This window comes from Camelus dromedarius, chromosome 5 (assembly GCF_036321535.1).
Source record: "Camelus dromedarius isolate mCamDro1 chromosome 5, mCamDro1.pat, whole genome shotgun sequence".
Classification (NCBI taxonomy): Eukaryota; Metazoa; Chordata; class Mammalia; order Artiodactyla; family Camelidae; genus Camelus; species Camelus dromedarius.
In genome coordinates, this window is record NC_087440.1 from 70,138,238 (window position 1) to 70,155,063 (window position 16,826).

The window sequence follows — 16,826 nt, forward strand, 5'->3', positions numbered from 1 at the left end:
CATTTTATGTATTAGCAGAGCATCTCTGTAAGAGGAATATGTATTTTTTTCCCTTCTTATAGACAATAAAATACAAGATCAAAGAGATGAAGTGATTTGCCTAAGTTCTCACACCTGGTTTGTAGAGGATACTGGGTGTGAATCTACTTTTGCTACTCATATTGTGTTCCAAGTCTAGGAGCATCAGCACCATCTGGGAGTTTGTTAGAAATGCAGAATATCAGGCCCAGCTCCAGACATACTAAAACAGAGTCTGCATTTTAACAAGATGCCCAGGTGATTTCCTATGCATATTAAAGGTGGAGTAGCACTGCTTTACATTGGGCTTTACTTAAGAAGAAAACAGCTTAAAGGGATTTGTTGTCTATAAAATAATAACAATCTTTAGTAAGAGTCAGTGTATAATTTTTCATAAAAAAGATCAAAACACTTTAATGAGTATTATATAATTTGCTTTTAAAAAACAATATAATTGAAGCATAAGAAATGAAATGGCTTATCTAAACTGCAACATCCATCTAATAGTCAATCCTAGAGCCAGTTTTCAAATTACAGTCAACAAATTCAAGCACTGTGCTCAAACTACTTGATTACGATTATTTCAATAGGGAATTCAAGTTAGAGATAAACCTGGTCTATAGCATTTTAATAATACACTACTAAGCCAGTGCCTGAATAATGGTTGTTATTTTCACCTACAGCTGATTTCTGCCAAGAAATCAGAAGCTCAGGGATACACAAAGTTGATTCTCTCAACCAAGTCATACCATTTGCAAGGGCAATGTAGGGATAACCCATCAACTTACTGTAGCATCAAATGTTCTCTTTAGTGTAAGCAGTTCAAAAATGACACAGCCAACTGCCCAGATATCAGACTTGAAATTGTATTTTACTCCTTGGCAGAGCTCTGGAGACATGTAATATGGAGTTCCCACAAGCTGAACAACAAAGAAAACAATTAAAGAATAACCTTTTTTTTGAGGTAACTATATTAATATTTCAACAACAAATTAAATTTCTTAGGAACTATCGATAACAATTATAAAACATTCATTAGCATATCCCGAAATGGTTTTTATGAAATGATGTCACTATGGGGAGAAATCTTATTCACATCAAATCTCTTGGGCCAATTATAAAGGGACAATCTCTATAGTAAAGGCCTGTGATAATCTGGGAGACAGACAGCTCTGTGATTCCTGGATCACAGAGGCTTTAGGTATTCAAGGCATACTGAGGAATTCAGAGATAAAAACGTATTTGGTATAAGTTCACCTATGGGAAAAACCAAAAAACTGGCAGTAGGGAGATAGTAATTGAATAAAAGGTTTAAAAGTTCTAACTGAAATGTACAGTTAGTAAAACTCTATAAATGGCTCAGTTCAACATTTGTAATATTAACGCAGCTAATGAATTTCTTTCAAATTTAAAAAGATCTTCTGAGTTCTCTGAGTTCAAGAATATGTTTGGAAGAAAAAGAAATGTCCTTGAATGGAGGTTATGCCTCTCCCAAGATGAGAGACAATGAGTACCCCAGACAGCCATCTTTAAATGAACAAAGCAGTCTTTCAGGTGGCTTACATGGCAATTATACATTTTCATTATCATTCCTTCTTTGCATTTAACTAGCTAAAAAAATTAACTCTTGGTTTTATCAGATTACTCGATGAGAAAAATCCACGCAAGGACATGACTGCTTCCTCAGAAAGTCAATATGGCACCGTCGTATAAGCAGACTGAGTCCCTGAAGCAGATGCCCACTCCTGACTATCAGTATCCTTGGATGTCTCTAAACTGCCTGCAGGCAGATCTCAGTATTACCAAAAAACATCATCAGGACAAAATTAATTTTATTAACTTGCATTTCCAAGTTCTTTTAAAGACAGAGCACTGTGAAACCAGAAGAGTAATAATTGGGTTTTATAAGTCCTAAAGGATCAGATCACAGTCTTTAAATATCAACTTATGTCTACTCTTTACCAATGGTCTTTCATAGGATTGGGTGAGAAGGGAGCCCTGTGGTTCAGCCTGTATATATTAAAGATCAGATTGTTCTCTGAGCATCAGACTTTATTTGTAATATAGGGCTTATGAACCAGAAAAACTGAAAAGAAACAAAACAAGAGATGTCCAACATCCTAAACTCAAACATTAAATAAGGGATAAAGTGAAATCTACTAAAGATCTTAGGCTGGAAAAAACAGTAAAGCATTTTATTACTTTCAGAAAAGTCTCTAGTTAGTGTGGAAAAGGGCAATGAAGTCAGAGCTGTAATGCGGGCAATGACTTCTGAAAAAACACCCAAGCATGCAAATGCCTGTTAGTGAGCCCAGGAAAAAGACTCCTGAAGACTTGCTTTATAAGTATGGAGAACTTGCTAGAATATTAAGAAAAATGTGCAAGATTTAGGGGGTATGGTAATATAGCTCATGGTATAGGAAAGAAAAGAAAAAAATTAAGTCAAGGGCAACACATACTTACCGTCTCAGCCATGGAATACTCAGAATTAAGTTTCTTTGCTAGGCCATAATCTCCAAGTTTTATCAGGTTTGCTTTGGTCAGAAAAATATTTAATGTCTTTATATCTCTGGGGAAAAAAAAGATGCTGTACATTAAACCCATATACTCAACTTTTTTTAAACTCATCCTCCTTCCAGTCCAGGATTAGTACAAAATTAAAAAGAGTGTGTTACCATTGCTCAGACTGTTGTGGGATCCCAAACAATGGTCATCACTTTCTCAAACATTTTAACATTGAAAAGGGGACTTGAGGGAGTGGAGGCAGAGAATTAACTTCACTTTCCAGGAATTCACAACATAAGCATGTCCCCTAAACTACTGAAGTCATTAGGAAAAAAGTTGAGAGGGTCAGACAGAAAAAAAATAAAAAGGTGCCCTAGGTAATCATAATTCCTATAAAGTGCACTGCCTTTTTAATTACCATTATGCCTTGAATCAAGTGATATAAAGGTAACTACCACTGGGTTGGTGTCAAGTTTCAAATCTGTTAAGACATGAGAAGAGTCTGCACATCTTAGCAGCAAAATGATTAGGCTCTGTAGATCACCAAAATAAAATCACAGGCTATTTCCCTAAAGATGAATTGATCATATGTAACACAAATAAACTGTGCTGGTTCACACTCTGGCTTCCTTTATTGAAAAACATGAAAAAACCACAACAATATTCTTTGTAATTTTTGAAAAGAAAACAACAATACACAATGATAGCCACTCAACAGCTATTAAGAAACACGTTAATTGGACAAACAAACCAACAAAAAAAGAAATACTAGTATATTAACATTAATCTCTAGCAGTGGTCACTGATTCACTTAAGAAGGGTATAATGACATGGAAATGTTCTTATAATAGTTCTCTCCTATAGCTAGAAATGAATAGAAAGCTGTTTTCTGCCCTAGAGATCTGGTAAAATTGCATTATCAATTGTACAAAATGAATAGGCTATTAAATTAAATTAAAAGACCTAATTATAAAATTAAGAAACAATTCCCAATTACTATTGCTCAGAGAAAACATTTGCTGTGAATTCTAACCAATCTAATACCATTTTCATAGGGGCTTCTAGGCTTTACTGATGAATTAATGAACTCAGCTCTAAAATATTTCTTAAAGAAATGACTGAGCAGTACTTAGCTATTGAGGAGAATCTTCCTCGATCATAAACACAATTTAACTTCAGGAAGTGAAGATAACGCCCCTCATTACTCACTCTTTCCTTCCTAAATTATATCAACGGAAAAGCCTTGCCTGTTTAATCAAGAAAATAATAGTGCTGATGGGAGGTACCCAAGGTGGGGACTGGATTGGTGGAAAGGAATCCATCCCATATTCTTTCACTCATTACCTATGAAGTATTCCAGCTTTATGGATACAGCTCACTGCTGAAACAATCTGAAACAGGTACCATACCACCATCTGCAGAGAAAAAATAAATTAGGTTTGGACTGGAAACAAACAAAAAAATCCATTTAAATAAACACACACACTCGAACACACAAAACAAAGGAAGCTGCAACCAGAGGTTATGATTCAACATGATTTGACATTTCTTGCTTGTAGGTTGAGTAGGCAAAGTGGTAGGGGTAAAAAAAAAAAAAAAAAAAAAAAGCAGATTATCATAAAATAGTTCCAATGTCGTTATAAAATATAGTATGGTGAAGCAGACTTGTGGAAGAAAATCCAGGAAGAATGCAAAGGTATAGAAAACTGGGCATACCAGTATGCAGAGTATGCAGTAATAGAACCGGGAAAGAAAGCCCATAGAGAATCATGATGTGGAGGTAAACCGTTTAGGAAGCAGCTATAGACAGCTTCCTTGTTAGAGGTTTCCTTTCTCATGAATATCAACCAGAGTCTGGAAGGAGTCTGAACAAAAGGAAAAAAACACTCTTCATTGTTGGAAGAGTAAATACAGAACTAGAATGCAAGAATCACAACAATTCTAGCTTCCTTCCATAGAAATATGAATTACCTCTTCCTCAAACAACTTGTCCTTCTGTCGAAGGATTTTGTCATACAGGTTCCCTCCTGCAATTAAACAAGAAACATGTCTGAATGCTTAATAGAGATCAAAGCTACTAGGGTTTTAACAGGTGACACAAGAAATAAAGGATTCTGCTTGCTCTCTAAAGGAAATCCCTTCTCCCTCTTGGCTCTATACATCGGTTCAAAACTCTTCCCATGTGTCAAGGACCATATCCGAAATAGTCTATCTTCAAAGACTCCCCTCCTTAACAGAAGAAACTTAATACAAAAACAGGAAGCCTGGCATTTTTAGAAAAGATGAGAGTAAAGACCATTTTTATAGTGGCCTAATTAGCAAAATTACCTTAAAGTCTTCAAAATCAGATGATTTTCTTTTCCAGAACTCTTTTTTAAAGGACTCTGCAATATTTTAACAACTCTCTCAATGTGACTACTAGAATATCTGGGTTACATCCGTGATGCAATGTTGTATATATACAATGTGTATATATACAGGACCATATCCTCACTAACTTCTTTTTCTTTCCACTTCACACTGAAAAGGTTTCCCGAAATTTAGGGAAATTTAGACTGTTTTCAATCATTACTCCAGCTACTCTTCTCTACAGAGTAAGTCTAAATTTGCTTCTCCTTTTTATTATGAAGTAATACAGACTGCAAATGATCATGGTTCATTTTATTTTCTACCTGTAACCGTAACTTATACTGTAGTCCTAAGTTTCACAACTTCTTTCCCCCCACAATTTAGTAACTTGGAGTTTCAATAAATGTACCATTTGTTGTAATTCCTCCTAACCACAAAGGAAGTTAACAGGCTTTGCTATTTCAAAAATCTCTAATATAGTCTCATACAGTTCGGGTTGATTAGAACCAGGAACAATCATGACACACAAGAGTCTAGTAAGAACTTAGAAGTCTAGGAGCCTTCTCTTAGAGATTTAAGTGAAGAATATGCTGGGACCTCTTCAGCATGAAGCTCAAGAAAGGATTTGAGGGTTCTCTCATGTAATAAGAATAATAGCTAGTACAGTATTTATCAAAAATTTGCTACGTATCAAGTACTATGCTAGGGCCTTTACATATTCATTTAATACAACCCTAGGAGGTAACTACTACTTATCAGCGAACTCACATAAGATGAGGAAGCTGAGGCACAGAGAAGTTAAGTTGCTTGTGCAAGATTACAGAGCTAGAGTGGTGGAGCTTGGGATATGGGTTCAGGGTCTATTTTCTTAACAACTAGGCTACACTGCTATTTATAAGCAAAAGGATCCAAAGAAATCAGGGACCAGATAAACAGGGCCATGCTTTGCTATGTATCATTTTCAGTTAGTATGCTCTCTGGACCACTTCTCAACAGGACAACTTTAGCTGAAGTCAATATAAAGAAGTATCACCTGTAAGATTTCATTAAATATTCTATCAGGCAGTGCCAAACCACACTATGTCTCTAATGCCTAACTAATATTATTTCATGAGAAAAAAACCTTGAAAAATGAATGTAAAATTCAACTGAACAAATAATTTAAAGATGGAATTATAATTACAGAGAATTTGAGTATGTAGGTGAAAATCCCTGCCCTTATTTTGTAGATCACTTCAAAACTCTCCAGGGCCTGAACTATTTCTCTTAAACTCTAGAAATCCATTTAAAGTTTTTTTTTTCTTTTTTGTTTACATCACTGTATATGTATCTTCTTTTTCTCTCCCTCTCAAGGTAAATATAAGAATAAGAATGTTTTGCTGGAGGAAGTCCCACTGAACTCTACCTTACCATTACAATATTCCAGCTCAATCAGCAGGGTGGTATTGTCCATGAAGTGATTGTAGTACGCAATAATGTTGTCATGCTGCAGCAGTGCCAGAATAACGATCTCATTCAAGGCATCACGACGTTCCTTCTCAGACAATCGGGTCAAATCAACTTCCTTCCACACAACCAATGAGTCATCCTACAACACAGTAACAGAGGTATCGTGCTTTCCTCTCACAAGGCAGAGAACGAATCCACACCCGGATCTTGTAAACCTAGAAAGAAAACTTCCTAGATGGGCAGAGACCGACTCCTTTTTTTTCTCTTTAATCAAAACATGAAAAGACTTTAAAGGTTCTGCATGCAATTAAGCACCATAATTTACTGCATGACTGGGGAAGGCATTAAGGTGCTGTTACACTGTTTCTATACTTAATTTACATAATGTCAATTCCAAGTAAAATATGGGTTGGAGGTAGCTCTCAAAGATTCTATTGAGGGACATGACAGACTGCTAGTCAAGATGAGGACTGTAGTAGGGTTAGACTACTGGAGAAATAGAGAACTAGAGAGTGGTTATCTACAGATGACCAGTTTCTTGTAAAACAGAAATATTAAAATAGCCTCTAATTTTATAAATTTAGATTTCTCTAGTAATTTCATTCATCCTTTGTGGATAATAAATCAGGTCTAAGGGCTTTAAGATTACTTCCCTCACCCTGTCCCACTTTGCAATTCTGTTTCTCCTGACACTTTTATCATGTTTTCCTCTAAAACTTACCTGCAGCTCCCAGTATCCACTCCCTTTTGTATTTCTAATTCTTTTCTGATACTGCTCCCCAGCCCAGAAGCATCCCCACCCAAACAACCCTCCCTATCCTTTGGAATGGCTCTGCCAGGACTTTATAACTTTAGGGGAAGACTGATGAATCTTCTACTGTGCATTTATTTAATGCAACCATTCCCTTAATTTTCAGAGCTCATACACTGAAATATTTGTCCATTTTCATGTATATTCACATACATCTTAAACATTTCTAACAAGGCTAACCTGTTTTCCCACTGAAATATAAGCTTCTTGAGGGAGAGGGCTCCTTCTAATTAAACCTTTGGAAATTCACAGATGTAATAAACACTTGGTGTTATGGATAACACTATGCAGTTTTGGGAAGGTGTAATTAAGTTTAACTTAAAACAACCTCAGTAATCAAGTTCAACGTGATAATAATGGAAAGGGATGGACAAGGAGACGTGAAACTCCATTCTAACTTAGGATTGGCTTCTAATTGAAATGGGCAAGTCACTTGAAATTACTTAGTTTCTATAACTACAAAACAGGAATACCAATGGTCATGTCCCCCGTTTCATATTTTGAGTACAAAGAAGAAAACAGAATACTAGCAATAACTGTAACAGTATACATTAATCTTGCAACCACCTCTCTCCTCCATCCTTTAGTCTTAAAAGTATGCTAGCTTGGAACACACACCAGAATTGCAGATGGATCACTGATCGATGAATCATCTTCAGCAACCCCAGCAAGTCCTCATTGATGCTGAACTATTCTAAAGCTAGAGTTTTAAATTTTTTGTGATCAAACCAAGCTTATGGTTAGCTTTTGGAAGTAGAGTCACCACTACAGGTTTTTTTTTTAGTATACATTGCGAACTTGGGGGTCAGTAATCCATGAATCTCTTCAAAGGATGTGTATATATGCAATAGTGGATTGGGGAGAGATAGGTTTACATTAGATTCTCAAAGGAGCACTTACCCTCCTAAAGTTAAGAACTAACGGCTTAGAATATACCAAAAAAAGTACTTCCCACGCATAAACGCTGCTGGTTAAACACTGATGAAGAAACCAACACACGAAAACCTTCCAAATGATCTTCAAGAAAAATCTCCAACTGAGTGTTCATAACTGAACTTAAAAGATCCGGCAGTCAGTGGTTGCCACGGATGTAGGAATTTTGAAGTTATCCCCTCCTCTCCACTCTGACCTTGGAGAGCTGCACAGCATGAGAGGAAGGAAGTTTTGACAATACCTTACATTCGTATACCGCTTTAATTTATAGTTTGCAAAGTACCTTCGTTCGATTCTCAAAATAACCTTATAAAATAAGAGATTACTTATAAGATATGTAGTTACCACTAACTACAATTTACAGACGGGGCAACTAAGGCTCGGAGAAGGTTCAATGACTCGCTCAGTCCGCCAGGTTAAACAGAAAACCACCCATTAGTACAACCAGTGAGCTAACGAACTCCTAGGGTAGCAGAGTTGGACGAGTGGTGGAGACCCCAGATGGATACCCTGCGGGCGCCCTAACACTAACTGAGGATGAGGCGCGAGAAGAATCAGGCCGCGCAGGAGGGGCGGGGTGGCCGGAGCCGGGGGCCGCTACCTCTGTGCGGCGGTACAGCGTGGCCTCCCCGAAGGCGCCGCGGCCCAGAACGCGGATGGGGATGTAGTGCAGCTCCTCCTGCTCCGCTACGCCGCCGCCGGCTCGCGGCCCTGGACTGGCGCTGGGCCCCGGGCCCGAGTCCCCGCCACCCCCGGACTCGCTCCCAAAGTCCGAGTTGAGGGAATCGCAGTGTCGCTCGTACTCGCCCAGTACCGACATGGCTGCGACCGCGGGACCGGCCTGCGGGTCCCCGGCGGCACTGCGCCCCTCCCGCCTCAGACGCCGGCCCAAGGTTCCGTCAGCCCCGCCACCCCGCGAGGCTCCATGGTGGCTCCTTCCCCCCCCGACCCGGAAGCAGTCTTGGGAGCTTCCGGCCCGGCGGGGTTTCCTCCGCCTGCGTAGGTCGGCTAGCTTAGCCTCGGGGCAAGACTTCCTTCCCTCCTGGCCCGCGGGGAAGGCGAGGCCTGGGGCGTGGTTGGCGGCGCCTGGTGATGACTGCGTGGAGCCGAAGAGCTCCGGCAGGGCCAAGGGAGTCACTGACATGCCTGCAGATTCCCCACCACAACCTCCCTGGCCAGGTACCCAGACGGCTTTGAGGTCCAGAGGTCGTCCAGTCTCATCTTGGCGCCAGGCCTATCTCAAGGGCAGTGACTGGGGAATCGAAGTCTGTAATACCTATATCGGAGATGTTATAGTAAAGATATTATACTAAGCAGGAATATTAGCCCCGTCATCTCAGTCCGTGGGTTCAGTTATTTCTTCCAGAACTACTCTGAGTCCCTCCCTCTTCCACAAAGCTCCCAAGAATATTTTGTTTCCTTTTCCATTTTCTTTTCTTTTTTTTTAAATAGAGGTACTGGGGATTGAACCCAGGATGCTAAACATGCGCTCTACCACTGAGCTATGCCCCCCTCCAAGAATATTTTAAGTCCACTCTCCTTTCTTTTTTTCCAGATTTCACATTCTCCTTCCATGTGTCTTTCCAAATCTTTGACCATCTGATCTCATGAAACATTCTTTGAGCACTAGGTGCCACATACGTATTTGGAGGTGGGGAGTCTGCAGAGATGCTCCCTGCCCTCAGGTCTGGGAGAATTGCGATACAGTGGAAAAACGTGTTTCATCAGTTATGTAACCTTGGGCAACTTCACATCTATAAGGTTTTTTTTTAATCTGTAAAATTGTGGGAATATGACCTACAGAGATAACAGCTAACATTTATTGTTATATTCTTGGTACTGTGCTAAAGGTTTCCTTTCCATGTATCATCCCATTTAATCTTCATATTATTTCCATTTTACAGAAGGAACTGAGATAGAGGGGTTAAGTAATGCTCAATGTTACACAACTACTCAGGGGAGCTGGGAGTCAAAACCAGCAATATGGCTCCAGGTCTCTCTGAGAACAGGATGCACTGGAGCTAAGAGAAGATCATGTGGCTGGAGGTCATGGCATAATGTGGGGTAGAAGCAGGAAGACAGGGGCCTCAAATGTTTACTTTCGGAATTTGGCTTTTCCTATGGGCAGTGGAAATTTACTGATTTTTAAGCAGGGGACTACATAATTTGTGTGACTATATGTCCCAATTTGCTGGGGAAGTCCCAATTTATACCTTTCCCCCCTAGCATAATTAATGGAGCCTTCTTTTGCTCAAGTGCCCAGCTCAGATGATAAACAATATGATCACCTTACGTAAGACCAAAGTTATACTTTACAAAGAACTCTAATAACAATATGGAATACAAAGACTGGAGGCTGGGAGACTGGCACTGAGGTGCTTTCTGTGTGTGGAGAGGGGGCCCAGATTTAAGAAATTCATCTGGAAAAAAAAAAAAAAGAAGTTCATCTGAGGATTATTTAGAACGTTGTGATCAGTTGGGATACGGTTGGTGAGGCAAGTCTGAGTCCAGGAGATTCAGGTCTAGGTTTCTGAGTAGGTGGATACTGACAGCAAACATAGGAGGAAAAGAATTGGTAGAATGGGGTGAAGGGTATAAGAGCTAATGAGTTCACATTCCTCTGACCTCTAGAGTTCATCAACATTTCCTTTTAAAGTATGATGTCCTATACTCTGTATAATGTTCCACATTGGGTCTGAATAGTAGAGTACAAGGAATTTCAGTCTTCCTTGATCTGGATCCAATTTTTCTAATGTCCCAGCCTTCATGATGGTCTGTTTATATTGTGCTTGTATTTAACCAGACCTATGTCTCTTTCTCATCCTATCTGACCCAAAGTAACACAGCCCTCCCACCAGATTGTATCACTCCTTATTTTCTTCACAATGCTTATCTATAAAATTGATGTCTTGTTTATTATGTTTACTTTATTGACTATCTCCAATTATTAGAATATTAGCTCCATGAGAGCCTGGATTTTATGCTCTTGTTCATAGTGATGTATCATCAGTGCCTAGAGAAGTGCTTGATATTATGGGCTTAAAAATTATTTGTTGAATGAATATCAGATCATTATTATCTGGTATGTATATAACATTTTTTAAACCTAAATGCATGACTGACTGATAATCCTTGTTAAATTTTATTTTGTTGGTTTAATTCCAGGGGTCTAGATTGTACAGATAGTTCTGAATTTTCAATTCATTCATTCAACAAACACTGAGTACCAACCTGTGTCAGGTGCTGGGTTACAAAAGAGAACAAAATAAACATGGTTCCTACTCTTCTGGAGCTTACACTCCATGTAACAATTAACCAGGCAATTACAGCAGTGTGTAAGTGCTATTATAAGGAAAGTACAATCTTCTAGAAAGAGGGCAACTTTCCAAGCCAAATTAGCTGGGTTAATGAAGGCTTTCTGGAGGAATATCCAAAATGTTAAGTCAGTGATGGCTAAGGAAAGTAGGGAGATCATCCTGGATAGAGGCCATTCCATCTACTTCCTCCTATTAATTAGAAGGCACCTTGAGGATAAGCATGCTTCTTGTTTATCTGGGTCTACTCCAGAGTTTAGTTCAGCACATTAAACAGAATAATCAATAATTGTTTTTTTGAGTTGAATGGAAAAACCAATTACTTAAAACAATAACTGTTGACCTTCATTCCAAGAAGCTAAGTAGTTTTCAGCCAAAGCTTAAAAATTCAAGGGGGGGATATAGCTCAAGTGGTACAGTGCATGCTTAGCATGCATGAGGTCCTGGGTTCAATCCCCAGTACCTCCTCTAAAAACAAATAAGTGTAATTACCTGCCTTCCCCAATTAAATAATACAGTAATAAGTAAAATACTTTTTAAAAAATTTGTTTTTTCTGACATCTTTGCAATGAGGAACTAGACAATTTTCTGTAACTTGGTTAGCCTGATGTTGTGAATTGTTCTCGGTGTAACACACAGATATAAGCTTAACAAACATCCTTTTCCATCTCAGAGAATACAGAACAGAAACACTCATGCTCAGCACTTCATTATACAAGATATAAATGAAACTAAATATCTGACTTTTGAATATTCTTAAGTCCTCAACATTCTGAAGGTATAACTGATTTTAAAGTGCCCTTGCAAAAAAAAAAAAAAAAGGATATTTCAATTTTATATTTTAACAAGCAAATAGTTAGGATGATATATAGCATACATTCTCACTTGTGAATAGCAGATTCCCACAGGCCAAAGAGTTACTGTTAATGTTAAAGAAACTACCAAAGTACTAAGCAAAGTCTCTGTCTTCACTGTCCAATATAGTAGACACTAGCTACATTAAACTATTAAGCATTTGAATTGTGGCATCTGAATGGACATGTGCTGTAGCTATAAAATGCACACTAGTTTTCAGACTTTATATGGAAAAAGAATGTAACGTATCTTTGTCATTTTTATATTGACTACAGGTTGAAATTGTTTTGGATATATTAGACTAAATATATTATTAAAGTTAATTTCATCTGTTTGTTTCTACTCTTTTAATGTGGTACTAAAAATTTTGTATTATTCATGGGGCTCATGTTATGTGAGATACCGCAGTAGCAGACTGAATAGGTAATAATTCTCAAAACATGTACAGCCGTTTAGCATGTATATGATACTGTTGAGACAACTAAATTTAAATTCACTTATACATTTTGCTGAATTCATTATTTATGTTCTCTAAAACATCAGGGAGAAATAAGATATTTTTGATGTTAAAGTATACTCAAATGTTGGGAACCACTACCTTATTGACTATAGATTCACTGACATAATTTATTAATTGTTTTTTGGGGGAATGGAGGTAGAGGATAAAAAGAGGCCAGCTAGTCAATGTGCAAAGCACTTCAGGTTGACTCTTAGAAGCTTTATGGAAAATGTTCAACTCCAAGCAAAAGGAAAAGAGAAGATGGCTTTACTTGCTAGAGTGGGGTTTTGCATAGATATAATGGGGCAAAAAAGCAAGTCCTGCAAGGTTCTAAATTGGGAGGGGTATTTTAGGAATGGAGGGAAAGGTTGAAGACTCTCTGTAGGAATAATTCCAATAGCAGTTTTCAAAACAGAGAAGCTACAGAGAATTCCTAGTTAACAAAACCCTATTTGGTCTTTCTGAATATGTGTAATTATTATTATTTATATACACATTATGTATAGTTTATACATTTATATATAAAGCATAATAAACTTTAACTAGCTCACATAAACTTTATCCATCTGGAGTAAATTATGGACTTTTTCCCCTCTAATTTGTCACATATAATTTGCCATACTTTAATACTGAGGAATATGGAGGAATTATTGCCAATCCAGACAAAGAAATACTCAAGAGTAACAGAAAAATACACCTAAAATGGTTTCTGCTAGACTTTATTTGAGAAAATTTACACAAAAATCCCCAATCCAATACTTACAAGTGAATCTGTATAAATCCCACATGCCTCTTTCCATTAAACAAACAGAAAAATGGCTTATGACAGGGGTTTACGACAACAGATAACAAAGCTTACTTAAACTGTATCATTCTCATCAATCATTTACAGACTGTTGATTAACCGGGTCAAAAATGGAGGAACGCAGATAACATCCTTGTTTTTAAAGCTGATTTGCTCTTGCACTAATCTTTTACCAAAAGCAAAATTTTTACTTTTTAGATAAAATCAAGGTATAATGTCAATGAACTTTAAATCTAAAGCATAAATGTCCAAGTTGGTAGTTTTGGCATGAGTAAAAGGAAAGGACATGAAAGAATTTCAGTTTCACGAAGTCATATTTGGGAATAAAACATCAGCAAAATAAAATATTCTCCTCTCCTATCTTCTTCTCAGACATTTTGTCAGAACAGAAGACTAACCAACTGAATAGCTTTCATTTCTTCTAAAAGGGAGAAAGGCACCAGTCAGAAATATGAGAGTATCTTGTTAGGCTAATGGTACAGAACAGAATTTCACCTTTAAGCATCTAGGGATGGATCTTAACCCACAAATTTGGTTATTTTCTTTCCTGCTTGGATATATCCTCTGTCGTTCAGTATGTGTAATACCACAAATAGACCTTATCCACATCTGCTGCCTTTATGATGAGGATTTGGCTGCCAGGGCCTCAGAAGCAGTACCTACCAATTCTTAACAGCAGATGGCAATGTTGCACAAATTAATGAAAGAACCACTTTTATGCCACACCAGAGAAATTCACACAGGGAGTCAAAGGAAGGGAGAAAAAAAGGCTTTGGGGTTCACAGTAGCTGGAACATTAAGAGAAGAGCCTGAGATTTTAACAACATAACTCACTCCCTCTTCCCACTTTGTACTTTATCCAGGTCATCCCAGCAGCACTCTCTTGTTAATTCCAATATGCTGCCAAACTACAGGGTCCTAAATCCTGTAATTTCTGCCACTGCTATTAGACAAGCCCTACAACTGTCGGCAGGGGTTAAAAAAGAGATTACAGAAAGGACAAACTCCTACCTACTTTACTGGAAGAAATGGGGAAAATTTCAAGTGATGGTATTTTTCACAATTGTTTACGAACATGGTCACGTGTGTCCACACTTTCTCTTATTTACATTAGTATTGGCCTTTAGGCACTTCATATTCCCATAGTGATTCTTGGCTTTGCTTTCACAACATATGTTTTCAAGTATTTACTCTATTCATGATCCTCCCAGGTGTGTTATTTTTAAATAACTCTTATGTCTTCATTCTCTAGATGGAACACGTAAGAACAGAAATTAGATGGAACACGCAAGAACAGAAATTAGATGGAACACATAAGAACAGAAATTAAGTCAGTGACTTGCCGTGTAAGAAGACTTGGTAAATTTTGCTTATTTTTTTCTTTTGTAGAAGTCAGGTTAAAAATTTAAGCAACCACGTAACGGACAAAGGACTTATATCTAGGATACACAAAGAACTCTCAAAACTCAATAGTGTAAACCAACTATACTTCAATTAAAAAAAACCCCAATAGTAAAAAGAGCACACAATCTAATTATAAAATGGGCAAAGGACATGAACAGCTATCTCACTGAGGAAGATAAACAGATGACAAATAAACACATGAAAAAGATGTTCAACATCATCAGCTATCAGGAAAATGCAAGTTAAAACCACAGTGAAGTATCATTACATATGCCTATCAGAATGACTGAAAAATAAAAAATAATAGCAAATACTGGTGAGGATGTGGAGAAACTGGATTGATCATACATTGCCGGTGGGAATATAAAATGGATAGTCACCCTGGAAAAAGAGCAGGACAGTTTCCTACAAAAATAAACTGTTTTCCATACAACCCAGCAACTCATCTCTTGGGCATTTATCCCAGAGAAATAAAAATTTATGTTCACATAAAAAAAACCTGTACATGAATGTTCACAGCAACTTTATTAGTTAGTAATGGCCGAAAACTGAAAACAACAACCCCGATGTCTTTCAGTGGGTGAATGGTTAAGCAAACTGTGGTATATCCACACTATGAAATATTACTGAACAATAAAGTGGAACAAACTGGTGGAATATGCAACAACTTGGATGGATTTCAAGGGCATTATGCTGAGTGAAAAAAGTCAATCTCAAAAGGTTACATACTATATTATTCCATTTATATGACACTCTTAAAATGACAAAATTAGAGATGGAGAACAGATAAGTGGTTGCCAGAGGCTGAGGCTTGGGGGTAAGGAAGGAAGTGACTGTGGCTATAAAAGGGTAGCACAAGCAATCCATGTGGTGGAACGGCTCTGCATCTTGTGATGGTAGTCACATGAATCTATACGTGATAAATGTACAGAACTAAACACACATAAACACATAAACACACAAAAAGAAAAAAGTTCAAGCAACTGAGCACAAATATTTTAATTCTCTAAAATGAAATTTTCTTTAAGAGTTATCTACACTTCAAAGCTCATTTGTATGAGGTGTCACATCCATCACCCTTTAAAGAGACACAAACTTATGAAAGGGTATCACCAGAAGCTACCTAAACATTTCAGCTAAGAATCAAGAGAAAGTTAAGGGTGTTGTCACACAGAAATTCAAACAGGACAATCTGAATGAAACAAGTTCAACATGGTCATAAAAATCTTGGTAAAGGAACTAGAGTGGAAGCCCAATCTGGTGAGCAAGTGGGAGAAGGAAAGAAAACATGGTTCAAACAGATCATACGAGGAAACCCAGTACAAATGCTGGCTTTGGCATTATCTAGGTAACCCCTATTTTTTGTCATAGGTGACTCTAATAATAGTCTTACTGTCAAAACCAGTCCAAGTCCTACCAAGTTAAAAAGAAGTCCCTCTTTGACTTGTTGGGTGTAGGTGGTAACTGATGTCCTCCCACACCAAAAGAGATCAGTTCTGGCGAGAAAGCTCCAACGTGCCATGATGGTGCTGTTGGTAGGATGCTTAGGCTAGGCACGTCCCAGCGATGTTCTGCTGGCTAAGATACAAGGTAGGAGGAGACTGGGCTTTATTACTCAATCAACTTCTTGGCCTTGAAGAAGCGACGCAGGTAGAAGACCTGCCAGGTAGCTAGTCCAATGAGGCAGAACATTGAAAAGATGCTGAAGTACAGGACCCGAGTATTTGTTGACTCTAAAAAAAAAAAAAAAAAAAGTGTTGTAAATGTAATGAAGTGAGGATCAGCAGGCTAAACGATGGCCAGAGAAAAAGGCAATTAATTAGCTTCACTCTGTCCCTAGGCCTTACAGTAGGATTTCAGATAGTTTTTTCTTAAATTTTCATT

General features: G+C 37.9%; 2 protein-coding genes across 3 annotated transcripts in view; both read right to left on the bottom strand.

Moving 5' to 3' along the window:
• The window catches only part of NEK9 (NIMA related kinase 9), a 34,069-nt gene extending 25,045 nt beyond the window's left edge, over positions 1 to 9,024 (bottom strand). For both annotated transcript variants that reach the window (XR_004137445.2, XM_010976478.3), the window contains exons 1-6: positions 8,667 to 9,024; positions 6,283 to 6,460; positions 4,495 to 4,550; positions 3,868 to 3,938; positions 2,482 to 2,587; positions 807 to 938 (exon numbers count right to left, since the gene is read on the bottom strand). Coding sequence is in view for 1 of the 2 variants with exons in the window: in XM_010976478.3 (XP_010974780.2) it covers positions 807 to 938; positions 2,482 to 2,587; positions 3,868 to 3,938; positions 4,495 to 4,550; positions 6,283 to 6,460; positions 8,667 to 8,885 (762 nt within the window). In the remaining variant the exon portion in view is untranslated. The remainder of the gene's footprint in view (positions 1 to 806; positions 939 to 2,481; positions 2,588 to 3,867; positions 3,939 to 4,494; positions 4,551 to 6,282; positions 6,461 to 8,666) is intronic.
• Positions 9,025 to 13,436: 4,412 nt separating this feature from the next.
• TMED10 (transmembrane p24 trafficking protein 10) overlaps positions 13,437 to 16,826 on the bottom strand; it is a 35,714-nt gene continuing 32,324 nt past the window's right edge. The window contains exon 5 of the mRNA XM_010976476.3: positions 13,437 to 16,675. Within this exon, the coding sequence (XP_010974778.1) occupies positions 16,554 to 16,675 (122 nt within the window). The 3' untranslated portion in view covers positions 13,437 to 16,553. The remainder of the gene's footprint in view (positions 16,676 to 16,826) is intronic.